Here is a 20,454-nt window from a genome sequence, read left to right as displayed (position 1 = left end):
AAAACTGCATAGTCAGAAGTTGTTCTGGAATGTCAAAAATGAATTCTAATTCTAAAACTCGCAAATTTGGAGTAGTTTCAGGCTTTTACATTTTGTTAGATGAACAACAATCACAACGATGTATTAGGCATTATTTTTTCTTTTAATATTTTTCTTTTAATAAATTAAAACACTGGGAACATCCATTTTCTAGTATAAACTCATTAGAGTTTATCATTAATGTCCAAAACAGAGAAGTGATTATTTTGAACAATTGTGAATAGAACATAAATCAAGGTTCTAGTTTTAACTAGGTATATCTGGGAGAGGGGGTGGGATTTTCACCCAAAGACTAGTTCAATTGTGAAATGGAACATTACCAGTCCTATATCGTTCCACGGTTTGCACAATACTCAGCCAGAATGACCCAGGGATGAATATCATAAAATGATACTCTAGAGACACTCATAAATAACTAGAAATAAATTTGGAGATGTATGCATCTCCAGCTTGTGAAAGCAACTAAATAATAAATCAGTTTGATCTCATAGGTGTTCCAAAAATAAAACACTTTAGTGTTCTATTTGAACACTAAACAGATGAATAAAGGCAAAACAACAGTGGCTTCACATTTGAATGAACTAACCAGGCTGAGCTGTATTTAGGGTGATAAGCTTGCACTGTTTTTGTTAGCTATACCATTCAAGACATTTGCATACTCAAATTAACCTTCAAGACAAGATCTCACCAAAACATCTGTAGAAATACTATTTGTAGAGAGAATAAAATACTGCTCTTAAAAAGATCAATATCTAAAAATGCAATTTGAGCAGCTTCGTTTAATTACTACTTTTCAAACTTTAAGGGGAAATCAAGAACAGACTTTAGGCAGAATCCCTATGCATCTTAAATGTAAATAGTTCTGCACCTCAAAACCATATTAGATCATTCATTTGAAATACAATTGAAATTTCATGCTCAAAATCCTCTTTAAAAATCTATATTCCAATCTCACTGGAGAGTTCATTTTTGGGAAGGATGTTCAAAACAAGTGCAAATGTCTATCAGAGGGCATAACATACTTACTTAGAACTATTCATTTGAGAGAAGAGTTAAAAATGCACTGCATTGTTGTGTTATTATTTCAGCACTATAATCCAAGGAATTTTGCATCACAAAAAATAATTGTAAGGACTATGTACAACCCACAGGGTTCCTGTACTCTCTTGACATAAAAGTGAATACATGATTGACTATGATAATCTTAATGGATCTGATGTCCAAGTTTACAGCCTTGGATTAGTTAAGTAATACATCAATAGTGTTCTCATTATTCTGTTACTAATAAAATCTTAAACAATCAAACTTGAAAAGGAGGTTTATCTCAATCAAATGTGCATCTAGGAAGACATTTTTGAATATTGTGAGATGTTATGAATGTATATATCTGATGGGGACTACTAACGGTTGTGTATTATTATTATGAATTTGAATTGTAGATATTTATTTGAATTTTTGAATGGATAGTTTATGTTTATTGCTTTTACAATCCACTTAGATTTATTTGTCTCCATCAGATTGTTTTATTATTTTTAGCAGAGCACATACAGCTGCTATAGGCAGTAATATAGTTACTGCTTTATTTCTGGGACAGCACAGTAATAGTCTGCCATGCTTCAGAGATGAACCATGACTGCAAAAAATGCTTGATAATCATTTTAAACAACACTCCTATTTATAAGCACAGCAATTAAGTAATAATTTGATTCCTTTTAATAAATATTTTCTTCAAAATTGTGAACAATTGCAATTGCTTTAATAGCCACTTATGCGGGAAAGGTAGCTTTACTGAAACATATGTGCCAAATAACTATTTATGGAAATTGCCAAGTGCTCCCGTATGGGTCTTTCTTTTGCGTATTGCATATTCTGTTATTATGGGAAGCATTTAAATTGCATAAAGTATATGGCAATATATTTATTGCAATGCATTCTACTTGACACATGTCAAGTAGACACCACTTTAACAGTACTATTTAAAAGGTTATATTGGCTGCCACTGTTTCTGGGTGCAATTCAAAATGCTGATTGTCACCATTAAATATCTTTGGGACATTCCCTCAGGTAACCCAGTCTCATGCCAGTTTCCTTCTCCCCAAGCAATCCAGTCTGGCAGGATGGGCATGTTTCAAGTCCTGTCAGCCATGGAATGTCAGTTGATGGGAATCAGGAGATGCTCCTTTCCTGCCATAGAGCCTGACCTTTGAAACAGTCTGCCTCCTGAGATTAGGATGGCCTCAACCTTTTTGGCCTTTTAGAAAGGCCTTTAAGACTTGGCTATATTCCTAGGTTTGGGCTCCTTAAGTATTTGAAAGGTTTAATTTTCTGGTCATGTTGATATCAACAGATTATAATGCTATTTGGTTGCTGTATGTATTTAATTTCTGTTTTGTGATATATTTTAACTTATGTAATTGTTGTTATGATTGTTCTTCATCCAAGTAACTGGTGTTAGATGGGTGATTATACCAATGGAGTATATAAATACTGTTAATCATATCTTGATTTCACATTTGGTTCAGAAGTTCAGCAGCATCTGAAATGTCTGAGATATTATCAGTATTGAAATTTTGGATGATTCTATGATTCAACATTAATTGTTTGTAAACAACTAACAAAGAACAGGAATGATTTATGTTAACAAATCAGTGACTAAGGTATTAAAGAATATTAAGCATGTTTATTCTGATTTTAAGGTGAAACTAACTCAATATCTTTTCATCTTTACTGGACCTGACTGATGATGTCAGGGTGAGGTGACATGATAGGGCCCCACTATATATTAGAGTAACTGGAATTGTCCTGATTTTAAACATATGAACTTACTAAATACAGTACCTCTACTTAAGAACTTTTCTAGATAAGAACTGTGTGTTCAAGATTTTTTGCCTCTTCTTAAGAACCATTTTCTACTTAAGAACCCGAGCCTGGACAAGTTTCCTAGGAAATTTGAGAGCGGCACCAAGGCCCGGCCAGTTTCCTGCCATTTCTGTCTCTGGCTCAGTGTATGGGAGGCAGCCTCGCGCCGGGTCTATGAGAGGCATGTGCTCCTCCTCGCCGCCTCAGAGTCCCTCTTTTTTTAAAAAAAAGCCTTAAAGTTTTGGATTTTTTTGATTCCCCTCCCCTCCTTCCTTCGGCAGCGACTGTCCTCCTTCTCTTCTTCCTCCTCTGCCTCCCACCCAAATTCCAAGCTTTTCTTTATGTCCTAATGGGTTTGCACGCATTATTTGCTTTTACATTGATTCCTATGGGAAAATTGCTTCTACTTAAGAATTTTTCTACTTAAGAACCTGGTCATGGAACGAATTAAGTTCTTAAGTAGAGGTACCACTGTATATCCAAAAATATACTGGATCTAATTATGTTTCATATGTTATAAGATAAATTAAAATCCATGTCAAAGTTGGCTTACAAAATACTTCTTTCTGCTCAGAGGGAGGGGTATGATTGGAATGTAGGGGAAGCTGGGAGTGGAAGAAGGAATCTGTGGGAGCAGTCGGCAGCCTGAGAAAATCTTACAACCCCGAAGTCATAAGCTGAAGACTGTTGAAAGGTGCAGACTGTTCTCCCAAAATAAAAAGCTTAATCTGGATTTGGTGGACAGTGGACTAAGCAACCTGGGTGAAAGAAAGAAAAGGGGTGAAATTGCTCTGAAATTGTGAGCTAAATAAATCTAGTACTATTTTTGAAGTACTAGATTTATTTATCTTACCCAAATAACTACAATTTATAGAAAGTTAAACAGAAGAAATAGTCCATGAAGGCTTCCAAACAGAACTGTATTTTGCACTATATTTGATTGCCTTGTAATGTTTTCTGGTATGTCTCACGAAATGTTTTACAATCAAGAATTTATTCCATAACAATTTTAACTGAATTGCTGTATCAACTTGTTTCATTGTAATGGGAAAGGCAAAAAGCTAATAAAAGAAATAACGCTTACATAGGTAAAAGGTAAATAGTTTTTATTTACCTTTATAAAGATATTTTAGTAACTGTTTGCATTTCACCTTACAATTAAAATTACATCACACTACATTGTTACGACATTGACAAATATTAATTTTTGAAATTCCTCACCTGTTTGGCTAATACAACTTTGAAATTAGAATTTATTATCCAGATTCATATATTGAAATACCATCCCTATCAATAATCCATAATCCAATAAGACCTAAGTAACTTTTACATACTTAGGAAAAAATATTTATGCAATAGCATAAATCAATGAGTGCGATGAGTTATGTAGTTTATTACAACAAGGATGAGGATACTCTATCCACATCCAATTTCAATAGATGTACATTGTTTCCTCAATGTTTCTTTTTATTTTATTCTAAAAGGATTCTTGGCTGGATCTGAATTTACATTCCCAAACAATTACATGAAATCAAGTAATAGTTTCCCTTTTATTTTTATAAAAATAAAAACAAAACAAGAGATAAGAAAAAATGTGGATACAATGCTGGTTTCTATGTTATTAAATATTATTCTATATTTCTCTCCAAGCTAGTCTCTTTGGATACATTTCACTTTAATAACATAATTTATTCCTGAAAGAGATATTTAGCTTTAGACTGATTGAACATAGATAAGATTTCATTAGGAAACTGTCACACTTAAATAGGCAAAAAAGCAATTTGGGCTAGCTTTGTCTTGCTATATTCTTCTAGTATTTTTGGTAACACTTGTTCACATCTGTTTTCAGAAATTACAAACTTTCTTTTCTGTACTCATATTAGCATATTAAAACCTCAATTTCTATCCTATATGGAATAAACTACACTAAGTTACTGAACCCCTGTTCATCAACTAGCATTGACTGTCATGGATAGCAAAATCACATCCAAACATAATATATGCCAAGAAGGCTATAGTATGTCAGAACACAAACATTAATTTAATATACATTTTTAATATTAATATATAATTGTAACAGTAATATACAATTCATTTTATTATTATTATCAGATGAATCAGAAGTTTATAAAATATACTTGGGCTGAATTCTTCTCAAGATACACACACAATTTATTTGCATGAGCATAAAGCATTCACATTAGTTTTGTATTAGTTCACATTTCTAGCATAGAATGTTTTCTCAAAGAAAAATCTGCAACTATAGAGCCAAAAAACTTGTGAATTTGCTATTTCTTCCCTGCTTTTACACTGCATGCCTACAGCCTTGTTTGTTACATAGATAAAAATAACTACATTTGCTAACTGAAGAGGTGTTTAATGTGTTTGTATGATATATCATCAACATTCACAATGACATCCCTAAAATATCAGGGGCGTAACATTATATATTAATACTAAATTTCACAAAAGGTTCCACTGGTAACCCAAAAACTTTCACTGAGTTTTTCAAATTCAGAATATGCAAATTTCCATATTCAGAATATGGAAATATGCCTAGAAAACTCAACAATGAACAATATAAGCACTTGCAGTGAGATTCCACAACCTCAGCTGTTGTGAGATTCAACAGCTCAGACAAAATAGATATTAAGACCTTGGCCAAAATGTATCAGGGGCTGAGCAATCCACAGAGAATTTCTTGCATCCATGAGCAAGAACCGGGGAGAGCAGCTTACAGTGATTCTAGCAAGAAATCAAAGATGCTCAATGTAGTCTTCAATACAGTAGTACCTCTAGATATGAGCTGCTCCACATGCGAGTATTCCAAGTTACGAGCTGAGACCCGAGCAAAATTTCTGTTCGACACCCAAGCTCAAATTCGGGATACGAGCCAAGGTTCCACTAGGTGGCGCAAGAATTCCATGCTTACAGTTATCTCGGCCTGGAAAAACAAAGTCTAAAGGCATTTGTTCGAGATGCGAGTTGATCGACATACGAGCTCAGGTCTGGAACGAATTAGACTGGTATGTCGAGGTACCACTGTATTGCAATCCATATTATTGTTTGAACCTGATATTATTTAGAGGATTGCGATTTTTTTTCTTTGCCATAAGAAAACTCAGCTTTAATTCCAGAAATGTTGGAAGATTTTCAATCTGTACAATTCTTTTTTCAGTGGTGGTGGTTCAGCCTGATTGTACTATATTTGGTATACTGGTATTTGACAGTAATGCATCAGCATGATCCATATCCTGCACATCCTGTAGCAAACACACACTCACACACACAATCAATGTGGATCTTATTTAAACAATTTAAAAAATACCATTCATTTGTATAAGAAGAGAGAATAGTAAGTTTTACTTAAATAAAAGATTTTCAGAAATGCTCAAACACATAAAAGAACAGAATACTCTGGTTGACTGAAATTCCAACAGCAATATTTCAATTCAATATTTTTTGTAGCACAATTGTATACATATTCAAAATCGAGAGCAAGCTGGAGCATCAGGATATTTTTCATATCCTTTTTGCTTCCACAGTTGAGGCAAGTTTTCCCCCCCAAAATTAACAGAAAACCAAAGGTTCCCATATGGCAGGAATCTGCATGTTCAAACTGACAGGGGAAGACACCAATGCTGCAGAAATGTTAGTTGGTATAGAGACAGCAGCTCTGAATGTGTCTCTGATGGAGATTGCTGGAGAAATAAAGAGGAAAATAATCCTAGGGGGACAGAATGGCAATCTTAGACAATATCATCAAAGAAGAGCATTTCAACAAGAAAGATCAGAACTATTAAAACAATGGTCTTCCCAGGAAAAATGCATAGCAGTTAAATTTGGACACTGAGAAAGAGAAAGAATCCAAATATTTTCCAATTATACAGTTGCCAAATATTAGTAAGGGTGTCATGCATTGCGAAAGCAAATCAATCTGTCCATAATCAAATAAAGCCTGACTGTTCCCCTGAAGCAATGACCAGCAAGCAGAAACTCACTTATTCAGGGCACATGATGAACTAGGAAAATAGATGTTTGGAAAGGCTGAGGGAAGGCAATGGAAAAACTGAATAACAGAGATAACTGAATGTAGATTTTATCGATCTCATACTGCCATTTTAAATTAATTAAAATAGCCAAACATCCCCTAGGACACCCTTGCTGTCCTTGGAACAGCTATAAGTCAAGACATGAGTTCTGTTTACTGGTAGTTACCAAAATTGAACCAATTCAATGTAACTAATCAATGTAATCCATCTGCTTACACTGATAAATTTATTCTTTATACGAAGAGCTTTCACATATTTTGTCAAAACAAAGTGGGTTCAAACTAATTATTTTATTTTGCAGAATTTCTTATACATGGGGAATATAATCTGCTTTTTACTTGTTCACCTAGCTTTCTGAGAAAAGAAATCCATTACTTATACTTGATTAGCAACTATTGAATTTATGGGGTCTAGTTATTTTTAAATGGGAATGGTTTTCACTTAAAGGATGTATTGGTCTTTGGCTTTTCACACATATTGCATGAACAGCTGTGCCTTCCTGACAGCCAGTCAGGTTTTGCCAATATTCTGTTTTATGGTCAGATCTCTCAGAATTCCAAATATGCCTTACAACAGGGATCTCCAACCTTAGCAACTTTAAGACTTGTGGACTTCAACTCCCAGAGTTCCTCAGCCAGTTTTGCCTTACAACAGATCCCTGCCTTACAACACCAAAAGCTTGCCACCTCCTCCATTAAACAAACCTGTTGGAGAATATCAATATCAGTTTCTTTGAGACAGAAGTGTTCTATTTCTTCAGAAATTACCTGCTCCTCTGTACATGTATCTAATTCACAAATTCCAAAAACTGGGACAGAGAAATTCTGTTTACTGTTGTTGCACACCTTTTCACACTACAAGGTACACTTTCTCTGCACAAAAACATGCATCAAAATTTAGACTGCACATGGTATAAGATTTATTCCATCAACAGTTTTATAATTGTCTGAAATAAATTCTATTTTTCCCTTTAACAATAAAAACTTTTCACTAATTCTTATATTATCTATCATGGTAAAACATTTATGAACCTTTTGTATTTTCAATATTTAAAATGTGATATTTTCATCACATAACTCTTAAAATGATGAAAAGAGAATCCAGCTAAATGAAAAAGTCAAAAGCATTACACTTATTTATTGAGGAAAGTAACCCAAAAACTGCTTATTTCTCCGTGGCAAAAGTTTGTAAACCTCTAGGGCCATCAGTTCATCTGAAACAGAATTTAGAGTCAGGTGTTTCAGTCAATGTGAGTGTGGGAAGCTTTTCCTTCTATAAAGCACAAAATTCTGGGGATCCACTATCAAAGTTTGTTCTTCACAACTTAAAGATTTCTGAACATCTTCAATTCAACACCATTACTATTGTTCCCAGGAGGAATTGACCCATCGAGATCACACTAACAGCAAGGCATGTCAATACTGCAGTGTAATGCCTAAGGAACTAAAGGCCTCCCCTGCATTTGTGAATGTCAGCTTTCATGAAACCATCATCAGAACACTGACCAATGTTGTACAATTCAAGGAGAAAGTTACTGTTCTAAAAAAAACACAACCCCCAATGCTACCTATTTACAGATTGCAAAAGACCACATGGATAAGCTAGAAGGATATCAAAAGAATGAGACCAAAATATAATTTTGGGACTTGAATGAAAAGTGTTTTGTTTGGTGAAAGGAAAACACTGCATTCGAGCATAAGAACTTTATTTTTATCTATGAAAATGGTGGTGAAAGTACAGTTTGGATCTGCCTTGCTGCTTCTGGACCAAGGCAACTTTACATGATTAATTGAAACGATGAATTCGGAATTGTACTTGCAAGTTTAATAAACAGAAACGGTTAGAATATCTATCCATGAATTAAGATCAAGTGAAAGACAGTCATGCAACAACCCAAAGCACAGAATAAAGTTGATATTTTTGAATGGCCAAGTTAAATCCCTGACATAAATGCTACGAAAAAGTTATGGAAGGACCTGAAGTGGGCAGTTCATTTGAGGAAGCCCAGCATGGTCCCTGAATTCCTCCAAGCTGATTTGCAGGACTGATCAATGGTTAAAAGGAATGCTTAATTGTGCTTATTGATGCCCAGTGGGAGGGAGGGGAGGGACCAGCAAAGATTCACATGCTTTTGCCATACACAAATATGTAGCTTGGAGTTATTTTTCTCTATACATATATGAACAAGTATAATGACTTATTTGTTTACGTGGATTTGCTTTATCTAGTTTTGAGAGGTGGAGAACAGATAACATTCACGTCATATTTATGCAGAAATACTAAAAATTCAAGAGTTCTCAAAGTTTTAACCACCACTATAACTCTAGCTACCTTAAAGTATTTCAACCCATTCAGAAATGAAATGATGCTGCAAGTCACATACACATGTTGAGCTTGTAGAAATATGTCTGCTTCAATTCCTTATCATATCATAAGACACAATAGTTAAAACTACACAAATACAAGAATGAGAAAATTTGTGTGTGATAGATCAGAGGTCCTCAACTCTCAGGCCACAACCCACTACCAGGCGGTGACCTATTTGGAACCGGGCCATGTGAGAGGCAGGAAAGTGGGTGCACACGCAGCTCCACTTGCATGAGCAGTGCCCCCAAAGCTTCCCTGTTGCATGAGTGGAGCTGCACTCACATGTGAGTCCCTGCTCACGCAGCCTGCTTCCCTTTCCCCCCACTCCCAGCCAGATTGCCAAGCCACCTGTTTCCAATGCTCCCAAAGTAGAGTGGTGAGAGTAGAGGCTGAGAGGGATGAGCGTCTCCTGCTCAGCTTCACCGACACACACCAAGACTGTTGTGCAGGACATCAGATCTACTTTTGGAGATTCAGGCAACCTTGGTGAGTCTGAAGGAGCTCCCAAGACAGCGCCTCCAAGCTTTTGTAAAATCTCGCCCTACTGCAGGCCCCTTTGCAAAAGCTTCTGGTGTGGAGAAGCCTGAAAGAGCATGAAACACATCCCAAAGGCTTTTCAGGCTTCTCTTCTCTCTTACATGAGTGGAGTGATGGCCCAGTTCCCCTTTCCCACCCAACTAGGCCGACAAGCCGCAAATTTTGGGGACTACTGTGATAGATCATGGGATCAAGGAATACATCATACTATGTATCTGAGAAGGTGATAAATAAAATAAAATAAAATAAAATAAAAAATAAATAAATACTTTATTGTCATTGTATGTATATACACACTATACCCATGCAACGAAATTCATATGATGCCAAAGATCAATCTCAACATACATAACAATCCAAAAGAACATGCTCAACCCACCACAATTTCCCACCTGAACCATCCAACATCCACACAACAGACCAAGTAGTATTGTCCAGTGGTTCACTGATGGTGACCCCCTAGTACAGTGATGGCGAACCTTTTTTTCCCTCAGGTGCCGAAAGAGCGTGGGTGCTCTCTTTTGCACATGCCCGAGTGCCCACACTCATAATTCAATGCCTAGGGAGCTTCTCCTCCCCCCCCCCCCCCGGGGCCCTCTAGAGGCTGGAAATGGCCTGTTTCCCCAACTTCTGGTGGGTTTAGTAGGCTCGTGTTTCACCCTCTCCAGGCTCTAAAGGCTTCCCTGGAGCCGAGGGAGGGCAAATGATGCCCTCTCCCATCCTCCTGGAGGCTCTCTGGACGCCAAAAATGCCCTCCAAAGCCTCTATGGGAACTAAAAATCATCTGGCCGGCACACACATGCATGTTGGAGCTGAACTAGGGCAACGGCTCACGTGCCAGCAGATATGGCTCCACGTGCCACGTGTGGCACCCCGCCATAGGTTTGCTATCACTGTTCTAAAATCAACTTCCTTCCCCTTAAAAATATTAAAAGTGGTTGATGTATTCAGCCTTTCCCTCTACAATTCCTGTGTTTATAAGGTAACAATGAAATCATTAATAAACTTCGGTGGAATCAGGAAATCTGGCAACCAAATTTGGAACCCTGGATACTCATGATCTTTTGGAGATTAAATCAGGTCCAGCCTCAGTTCAGATATTGTCTATGAAGATAGGAAGACTCTAAAGGGTCTACAGGTCTATATTCAACATGTATCTTCATCTTCTTCTGATGGATTTTTTTTCAATGCACAAAAAGGGCTAAAATTTCAAGAGGTTCGACTGTCACCATCTTGCAAAAGTAGAAAAGACAAGAAATTGTATAGTGATAAGTGCTGTTCCTACCAGTAAGGAGACAAAATGGAAAGAAATGGAAGCTAAGGGGGAGGGGAGGGAGAGAAGAATCCATTCATTTCCATATGAAATGTTATATGAGAGAGTACATGTTTATTTCTTTTTTTAAAAAATAAGGAGACCATCTAGTACAGTGATGGCAAACCGTTTTTTCCTCGGGTGCCGAAAGAGCGTGGGCACATGCTATCATGCATGCGTGATTGCCCACATCCATAATTCAATGCCTGGGGAGGCCGAAAACAGTTGTCCCTGCACCGTGGAGGCCCTCTGGAGACTGGAAGCAGCCTGTTTCCCAACTTCTGTTGGGTTGAGTAGGCTCGTGTTTCGCTCCAAATTCTTCCTGAGGAGCTGGGGAAGGGTAAAAATGCCCCACCCCTGTAAAGTTGCAGAGGATACTAAGAAGACAAAGCCAGGGGTGAGAGAAGAGAAAAGGATTTTTATATTATCAATCAGCTCTTTTACAATGAACTGTTATCTCTACTCCTACTTCAGTGTGCACATGCCCAGTGTTACAAGATGAAGTAACTTATAATAAGCAGGTGTAATGACAAAGCTTAGGGAGTTTACAGAAAATCTTAACAGCAGATAAGAAAATATGTTTTAATGATACCAGCTAGCGCAGATGATGTCAGTCAGCACATCCTCCTTAGAGCAATTTGCCCCAAGGTAGAACCTTCCAAGGTCTACTCAAATTTCTAGGACAGCAAAACTTTAGCCAAATCCTGCTAAATGTATAAAATGAACTGAATATTCATATTCAGGCCTTTGGTCACATAGAACATGCCCATCCATGCAACCTCTGATCCACACAAAGAATACTACACTCACCCATGCCCCCGGAGGCTCTCTGGAAGCCAAAAACACTCTCCCAGAGCCACTGTGTGGGCCAAAAATCACCTGGCTGGCGCACACATGCATGTTGAAGCTGAGCTAGAGCAAAGGCTTGCGTGTCAGCAGATATGGCTCCACATGCCACCTGTGCCATAGGTTTGAATTTTAATTGTTCTGTATCTTCTGCCAGAAAGCAGCAATCCAAAAAGATTGTAAGCAGGTTCAGAAGAGTCTCTGAGAATGTTGTGCACCTTTCTAAAATATACAACTATGACATGAGGCTGCCATATATCTTGATGAAACTTTTCTAAAATCCAATGGGGGGAAAAAATCAAGGAATCTGCAATATGAGTTTTTAAAACTACTTATGATGGATAGATTAATTTATGATGGATGTCAAGGTAATCATATGATGGATGTCAAGGTAATCATCTTGATGCCATCAAATTGTCCCTAAGAATTGGATTCCCAAATGTTGTAAGCACCCCTTCTACATGTATCTTGAGTCTACTAGTGCAGATAGGACAAGGGGTGCCATCACACTACTGAAATTGAAAATATTTGAAGGTTTTTTTCTCTATAATGACTGAACAAAGTTATATATTCCTCAACTGTTAAGAGATAATCTGTTATGGTGTGATAACTGAGCCACTCAAAAAATGATTGAAGAAGAACCTTCAGAAAAAAGCAAATATGCTCTTCTTTAAGATTAGTTTCATTAACTGCAAATCCAATCACAAAGAATAGCTGTTGTCTTCTTGGTTAGTAGGCTAATACATAACTATTTCCTCTTTAAAAGAAGAAAAAAAGATGGGAAAGACTGGAAAAAGACAGCTTTTCTTTAAACCAACACACATATATAAAAATGACAATTTAATTTGATTTTTATTTTTTAAATTTTAATTAAAAATCTAGAATCTTTCAATTTCTTCATAAATGAAGGGGAAAACTTTAACAATGTAAATATCAAAGAGCACAAAACACAATAAACAAGTATGCGGTTTTGCACATTTAATTCTTACAAATCTATGTTTGAAATCAAAATATTCAGCCATGTTTAGGATGCTAAATTTAGGTTGCAAGTTGATGTTGCCCTTAAGTTATACCACAGATTTGTGGTTCTCTCAATTACTAGAGTAGTAAAATATGTTTCTGTCTGTCTGGTGCTTCCAATTGGGAGCTCCAGACAATTCTAATTATTTTTTTAAATAAAGGATTTGGCAACATTTGAGAGTAAGTATTGACATTTTTAAAAAGTAGATTGTAGGAGGTATCTGGTTCTTCCACAGTTTTGAGAAAAGAACAATTAGCTTACCAAGTTTGCTGGTCAGTTTGCTACATAATCCTAACACTATGTAATACAGACACACACACACACACAAAATTAAAAGCAGCTCTACTTTTCAGTTCTATTGGCTCATAAGTTCTGAAAAATTTCACTCATTTAGAAATAAGGAAAATGCTTCATATGTTCCTTTGGTGAATACAGATGGTATGAGGTCTTGCCAATGAACTATTTTTTATCAAATAGTTACAGTTCTTGTTATTACCAACATTACCTGTAAAGTAAACTAAGGTTGCCACCTTGTGGTTTGGTAAATTACTACCAGTATATTTACTTGCCTGGGAAGGTGACTCTCCCCCCTTCCCCATACCAACTTTTAAATTAAAATATTGTATTACATTTATTGAGAATGCAAAATGGAGACAAAATGTTTCTTTTCAAAATTTCCTTGAAATTGGACTGGCATTGCTTAAATTTAGCCCAGCTGCTTTTGAGAGAAAAATTGAATAAACACTGACCAAATTAAATTACCCATAAGAATAGCCCGTTTATTACAGATGATCCTAAGGACAACAAGGTAAATTTAAGTAACGTTTTCAGCAACACTTAAAAGTTACACACCCTGACATTTACTTACTTAAAATGTTCTCTACCAAACTAATATGGCATTTCCAGCATCATCCCTGTGAATAATACTGGAAAATTTAAAATTGAAAGGAAAAAAATGATAGAAGTGAATCCAGGAAATGATGGCAGTAATTACCGTATATACTCGAGTATAAGCCGACCCGAGTATAAGCCGAGGCACCAATTTTTGCCACAAAAACTGGGAAAACGTATTGACCCGAGTATAAGCCGAGGTTAGAAAATGCAGTGGCTACTGGTAACTTATAAAAATGGAAAACAATAAAATTACATTAATTGAGACATGTTTTAGAATATTTATTTTAAAGAAAACCAGTAAACTAGCTCTGTAAATTTAAAAGAGGGTAAACAAATTAACAATATTAACAATAAATTAAAAAGTAAAAAAAGTAGCTCGGTCAGGAACAAAGCTAAAACCTAAGAGTTAAAATCCTTCAAAACTGGATTCCTTCTCATCATTAATTGGATTTACATTATTGTTCTGTTTTTATATGTGCTGTGAGCCACCCTGAGTCCTTGGAGAGGGATTGCATACAAATCCAATTAAATAAATAAACAAACAAACAAACAAACAAACAAACAAACAAACAAACAAATAAGTGTATCCAAAGAAGAGCTTCAGCATTAGCTGCTGTGAGGTTATCAGCATAGAAAACCAAATAGATAGATAGATAGATAGATAGATAGATAGATAGATAGATAGATAGATAGATAGATAGATAGATATAGATAGAAAGATAGACAGACAGACAGAAAAATAGATAGATAGATAGATAGATAGATAGATAGATAGATAGATAGATAGAGATAGAAAGATAGATAGACAGACAGACAGACAGAAAAATAGATAGATAGATAGATAGATAGATAGATAGATAGATAGATAGATAGATAGATAGAAATAGATAGATAGATAGATAGATAGATAGATATAGATAGAAAGATAGATAGACAGACAGACAGACAGACAGATAGAAAAATAGATAGATAGATAGATGATAGATAGATAGATAGATAGATAGATATAGATAGAAAGATAGATAGACAGACAGACAGATAGATAGATAGATGATAGATAGATAGATAGATATAGATAGAAAGATAGACAGACAGACAGACAGATAGAAAAATAGATAGATAGATAGATAGATAGATAGATAGATAGATAGATAGATAGATAGAAAGAAATAGATACAGATAGATAGATAGATAGATAGATAGATAGATAGAAAAATAGATAGATAGAAAAATAGATAGATAGAAAGATAGACAGATAGAAAAAGAATTCCTGTCTAGCTCTGCCTCATAACACATTATTAGATCCTATCCAAGCAAGGACAGCAACTACCACAAAATACCATTTTTTAAACAGTTTAAATCCTTTCAAAGGAGGGGGAGGAGAATCTGACAGCAGGGGGCCTTTTTAATCCGACTCACCATTGCAAATGGCTGCCTTCTTTGCTTGAGCTAGGGAGAGGAACTACGGCGTGCCAGAGGGGACAAAAGCTAGTGCCTCCTCGCTCTGGCTCAAGCAATGGCGCCCTCGTGTGGTGACTTTGTCAATGACCCGAGTATAAGCCGAGGCTGTGTTTTTCAGCCCATTTTTGGGGCTAAAAAACTCGGCTTATACTCGAGTATATACGGTAATTCCTTTCTTTGGAAATGGACTTCCTCTACTTTCAAAACCAGAATGGGAGAACAGCCAGTAAAAATATTTTATTATACTGAAGCCCAGGGTGTTTTAGAAAATTATTTTGCCAATATTTTATCTGGTTAGCACACTGTTTTTGATAAAAGAATTTTCCTAAAAACATTGGACTTCAATATATCGTTGTATAAAATAGATTTCCTACTGGCATTTGTGATACTCTCCCCAGTCTTTATATAGACTAAATGTAATAAATAAATTAAATATATTTATATAAATATGGATATGAATATATATTCAAATTATCATTACAATTGTAACAACAGATGAGAAATGATGGATTATTCCATCTCTTAATTATTTCAAAACCAATGTAATGGCTTATGCTAATTGTAAAGAAAGAAAATAAGCAAATATTAAGGTAATATAAACAACATCTAATTTCACAAAGTCCTCTGAATAAAACTGCCTGCAAAAAATTGAAAAGTTTTGCCAGATTATAAATTGTTAGGATTTATAGCACTCAAACAGGTATTTTATTACCTTGAGACTATGCTAGATCCGTTGTAGAGATCACTTGCATAAGACAGTGTTGCCAAAGGTCGAACAGAATTGTATCGAGTAAACTTAGACAGGCACTCTTGAAATTCATCCAGCTGGTTTGAGGTTCTACTATCATCTAGATGGGAAAAGCAGGGAGGAAATAATGCAGTTTAAAGGTTTACTAGAAGGAGAAAACGCTAAACATAACGTCAGTAACTGCCACTATCCGTTTACAGATCAATTAAATACTATTTTTTTCTATTCTGTGGAACTAGCATAGAAATGGTTACATATGTAATCCATTAAGATCTGAAAATATGTTCTGCAGTACACAGCAAATACAGAATTTAAGCAGAATACCTGAAAGCCATATACAATCTTTCATCATCCTTTCCCAGCCTGACGCCTATCAGATGATATAGAAGGTACACACAGATGTCATCCCCCACAAGCATGATTTGGGCATAACCAAGTACTTCTGTGGAAAATACATACAATGTAAAAGTAGTCTTCTATTAGTTTGCCTAGTTCTAAATCTCTTAGTAAAACTAGCAAATATTGCTTGAGAGGGAAGATCACTTTTCAACTATTTAAGACATGAGAAAAGCATCCCGTCAAACTTCCTGCAATATAACTCCATACCAATTTATATAATATGAATACAAATCCCAATGGATGTTATAAATTATACCATAAGCGATATTTGAAAAACCCACTTTCTTATTACAAAGCTGGGATGTAATCAGTGTAAAACTCTGTTATTTTGCACATGGTAGACCTAGGGAGAGAAATGGATGTGTCATGAAAAATGTCTGCCGGATGTTGAGAAAAACAGGTAATCTGTCCAGCGGGTTGAGGTGGAATGTCCCATGATGTGAAGTATAGAAGAATTGAATTACACTGCAGGGAATATCTAACTATATGGAAGGGGACTCTAGGATAATACATACCATATTTTTCGGCATATAAGGCCCACCTTTTTCCTCCCTTAAAAGAGGCTGAAAAATCGTGTGTGTTTTATACTATGAATGTAGCTTTTTTCAAAGCTTTTTTTCCCCCCAGCCCTAACTATCTTCCCAGCTCTTACTTTGCAGGTTCTTTCATTGTTGCTCTGTGCAAAGAATGTTTTCCAAGCCCTAAGTCTTTGCAGGTTTTTTTTTCATTGCTCTAACTTGCTCCATGTGCTTCTTTCCAGCCCTAAACCAGGTGCTAACGATGTTCCCAGCTCTTACTGGCTTGCAAGCTCTTTCATTATTACTCTCTATGAATAAGGTTTTTTTAAAGCCCTAACCAGGGGATAAAATAATGTGCTGAAGCTGACCAGACTAAGGATGCTAGCCAGATGAATATCGTAAGCAGATTCTTTTCCTTATTTTCCTCCCCCAAAACTAAGGTGTATCTTATACTCTGGTGCATCTTATATTCTGAAAAATATGGTATATAGGTAGTCCTTGACTTACCACAGTATATTTAGTGACCGTTCAAAGTTACAAAGGCAATGAAAGAAGTGTCTTTTGACCATTTTTCATAGTTATGATCTTTGCAGCTTCTGACAAGCAGTCAATGGGGAAGCCCCATTCATTTAACAACCATGTTACTTACTCTTCAAAGGTAATGTTTCCCTCAACAGTTGTGGCAAGAAAGGTCATAAAATGAGGTAAAACTCAATTAACATGTATCTCATTTAACAGAAATTTCGGGCTCAATTATGATTGTAAGTCGAGTATTACCTATGATCAAGCAATTCCAACATTCAAGAAAAAAGATAACTCTAAGATGTATACAGAAAAAAAAGATAAGGCGAACAGCAAGTGAAAAGGAAACATGGTTCAGGATCCAATCTGGATTGATCACCGGGACCAGAGGTTTAGTCTTCTGAGCTTTTCGGACTTGTACTGGAACCCATCCTCAGGGAACTTCTCTCTCACCAGGATGTGTCGCTTAGAGATAAGAAACATCGTTTTGAAGTAAGCAATATTAGGAATATAGGAAAGGAATGAATCATATGTTATGATGGCTGCAGATGGCTGTTGTCCTGTCCTGTCCTATCCTATCCCAAAAATAGCAAATTACTATGCAGAACAGAAGGATGATATTGGGAGGCATGATGAACCACTTTATATAGAAGCTAATAGATATTCTACCTGATAGACGAGTCATCCTGGTAGAAAAGTAGCATTGTTCCAAATCTTCAAAATGAGCTGTAAGTCTCTTCCTCCTTGAAGCTAAGGTACTATTATACCATGGTTGTTTCTTAGTCTGAATGAAGGAAAAATAAAAATTGTTCATAAATCAAACTCAGTCCAGTTATTTTGAATATACTCATCGTTTTTATAAACTGTACTTAAGGTATTTCAAATAGATATTTATCTCATTTTTTAAAATTATGTAATGTACAGGTGAAGGGAGAAGTTCAATTGTTAACAGTTACATATCCAAGTTTCAAAAAACAATAACAAAATCAAATGTCACAGTACTAACTGTACCATCTTTTAAGTTGTTCTTACACCAATATGGTTTGGACACTACACACAAAAAAATGCTGAACCTAGATTTTTTGGAAGATTAAGAAAGAGGAAGATGATGAAAATAAACATCACCACCACAGATGTATCTTATTCCAAAGATACAATTTGTTGTGAGGGGAAATACTCCCACACAAAATGGGATATGCATAAAATACAAAATGGGTGACCAAATATGATAATTAAAGAACCAAGAGGGTTCTCCACTCAACTTGACCTAAGGAAAAGGCCAATCTTAACAATTTTTCTAAAGGCAAGCAGAGTTGAATACGGTATATTGTGGGGACATATTCCAAAGAATTGGAGCAACCACCAAGAAGGCATGCATTCAAACAAGAGCTCCTCCTATGATTGTGTAGGTGTGTGTTCCAAGGTGAGTGTTCTTGAAAGGTGGCAGTTGCACAAGCCACCTGATTCTATGCCATGCAGCACTTTAAAAAAGGTAACCGGGCCCTTTATTAGTGGTCCATTCATAACACCAGGGAGTCTATTGGGAGTTAATGCACAACTCTTCAGAGTTGTAGAGACACATGGGCATGACAAATAGCACCTATAAACAACCTAAACCACTGCATTTTGCCAAAAGGACAACTCTGGATGGTTGTCAAGTACAGCCACGGGTATTCCATATTCCAAAAGGCCAATTGGGAGATGAATAAGTCACAACTAATGAGCAAATCTCCTGATCCAGTAATGGGGAACCCCCCCGGCCAGAGCTGTCATTGCCCTTCAAGCAGTGAATCCAGAAGGACCCCCAGATATGTCTGAACAAGCCAATGCCAGAACCCCATTCAAAACCAAAGATGGGATTCCTTGGTGAAATGATTAGACATACAAATCAAATTCCATGAGTAATTGAATATGTTTCTTTATAAGCAAATCAAAGACAATCTGGGAGGCTGGCAGCTCTTTCCAGCAAGAAGTATCATGTTGGTTCTACTGTTGATGGGAGACTATCTGCAAAGTTTTGCAAATAGCAATAGAACGTATATGCCGCTTCATAGTGCTTTACAGCCCTCTCTAAGCAGTTTACAGAGTTAGCATATTGCCCCCAACAACCTGGGTCCTCATTTTATTGACCTCAGAAAGATTGAAGGCTGAGTTAACTGTGGGCAGAGTTAGCCCACAATAATGTCTTCTAATCACAACACCACCACATCTCTTTACCAAAGGAATTTCAGGTATTGAGAACAAAAAGACCAAATTTAGGAAACAAGCGATTGACGGGGAGAGGTCGGTTGCAGGATGTCAGTCAATATTTTAAATACCAAGAAGCTGAACCATGTTCATATACTCGCTGTTTATGCAATCCTACCTATATAGCTCTTGATAAAACTGGGGATTTTTTACTCTCAATTTTATTTCGAGGTCAGATACTGTAGAAAAGCAAATTTTAGGTTATGTTATTGATTCAGAACATTCATGTAAAATTCACTGTGGGAAAATTAGTAGAATACTTCACAGACTAATATCAATAAGCTCCTGGTTTTCCTGGGAGTAAATTACCTTTTTATTTCAATAAATTTCTTTTTATAGTAAATTCAAACATATTAAGGAACTCCTCCCATATAGCAATAAATCAGATCAGGGTTTTTGCTCCATTTTCAATGCTGACTTTTTAAAAATATGGCATGGCGGTGAGGGTAACCCTATTACCTATTGAGGAAGATGATAAACAGATACCCCTAGGGGATGCAGAAACAACTTCCTCAAGAATGAAAATGACACTGACTGGTCAAGATACGAACAATGAAAAGACAGAAGCTAATAAATATACATCAGGAATTATTTGCATCATAAAGCAATAAAAAAAACTACAAATAATTAAT

At 36.1% G+C, this 20,454-nt stretch overlaps 1 protein-coding gene across 2 annotated transcripts in view; it reads right to left on the bottom strand.

Annotated features, from left to right (window-relative positions):
• The window catches only part of COP1 (COP1 E3 ubiquitin ligase), a 136,158-nt gene that overhangs the window by 85,082 nt on the left and 30,622 nt on the right, over positions 1-20,454 (bottom strand). For both annotated transcript variants that reach the window (XM_070746704.1, XM_070746703.1), the window contains exons 10-11: positions 18,245-18,359; positions 16,101-16,236 (exon numbers count right to left, since the gene is read on the bottom strand). In XM_070746704.1, coding sequence (XP_070602805.1) covers positions 16,101-16,236; positions 18,245-18,359 — 251 coding nt within the window. The remainder of the gene's footprint in view (positions 1-16,100; positions 16,237-18,244; positions 18,360-20,454) is intronic.

The sequence above is a fragment of the Erythrolamprus reginae genome, chromosome 3 (assembly GCF_031021105.1).
Source record: "Erythrolamprus reginae isolate rEryReg1 chromosome 3, rEryReg1.hap1, whole genome shotgun sequence".
Classification (NCBI taxonomy): Eukaryota; Metazoa; Chordata; class Lepidosauria; order Squamata; family Dipsadidae; genus Erythrolamprus; species Erythrolamprus reginae.
The sequence above is the reverse complement of the archived record's forward strand: the minus strand, read 5'-3'. Positions and strand labels throughout refer to the sequence as shown.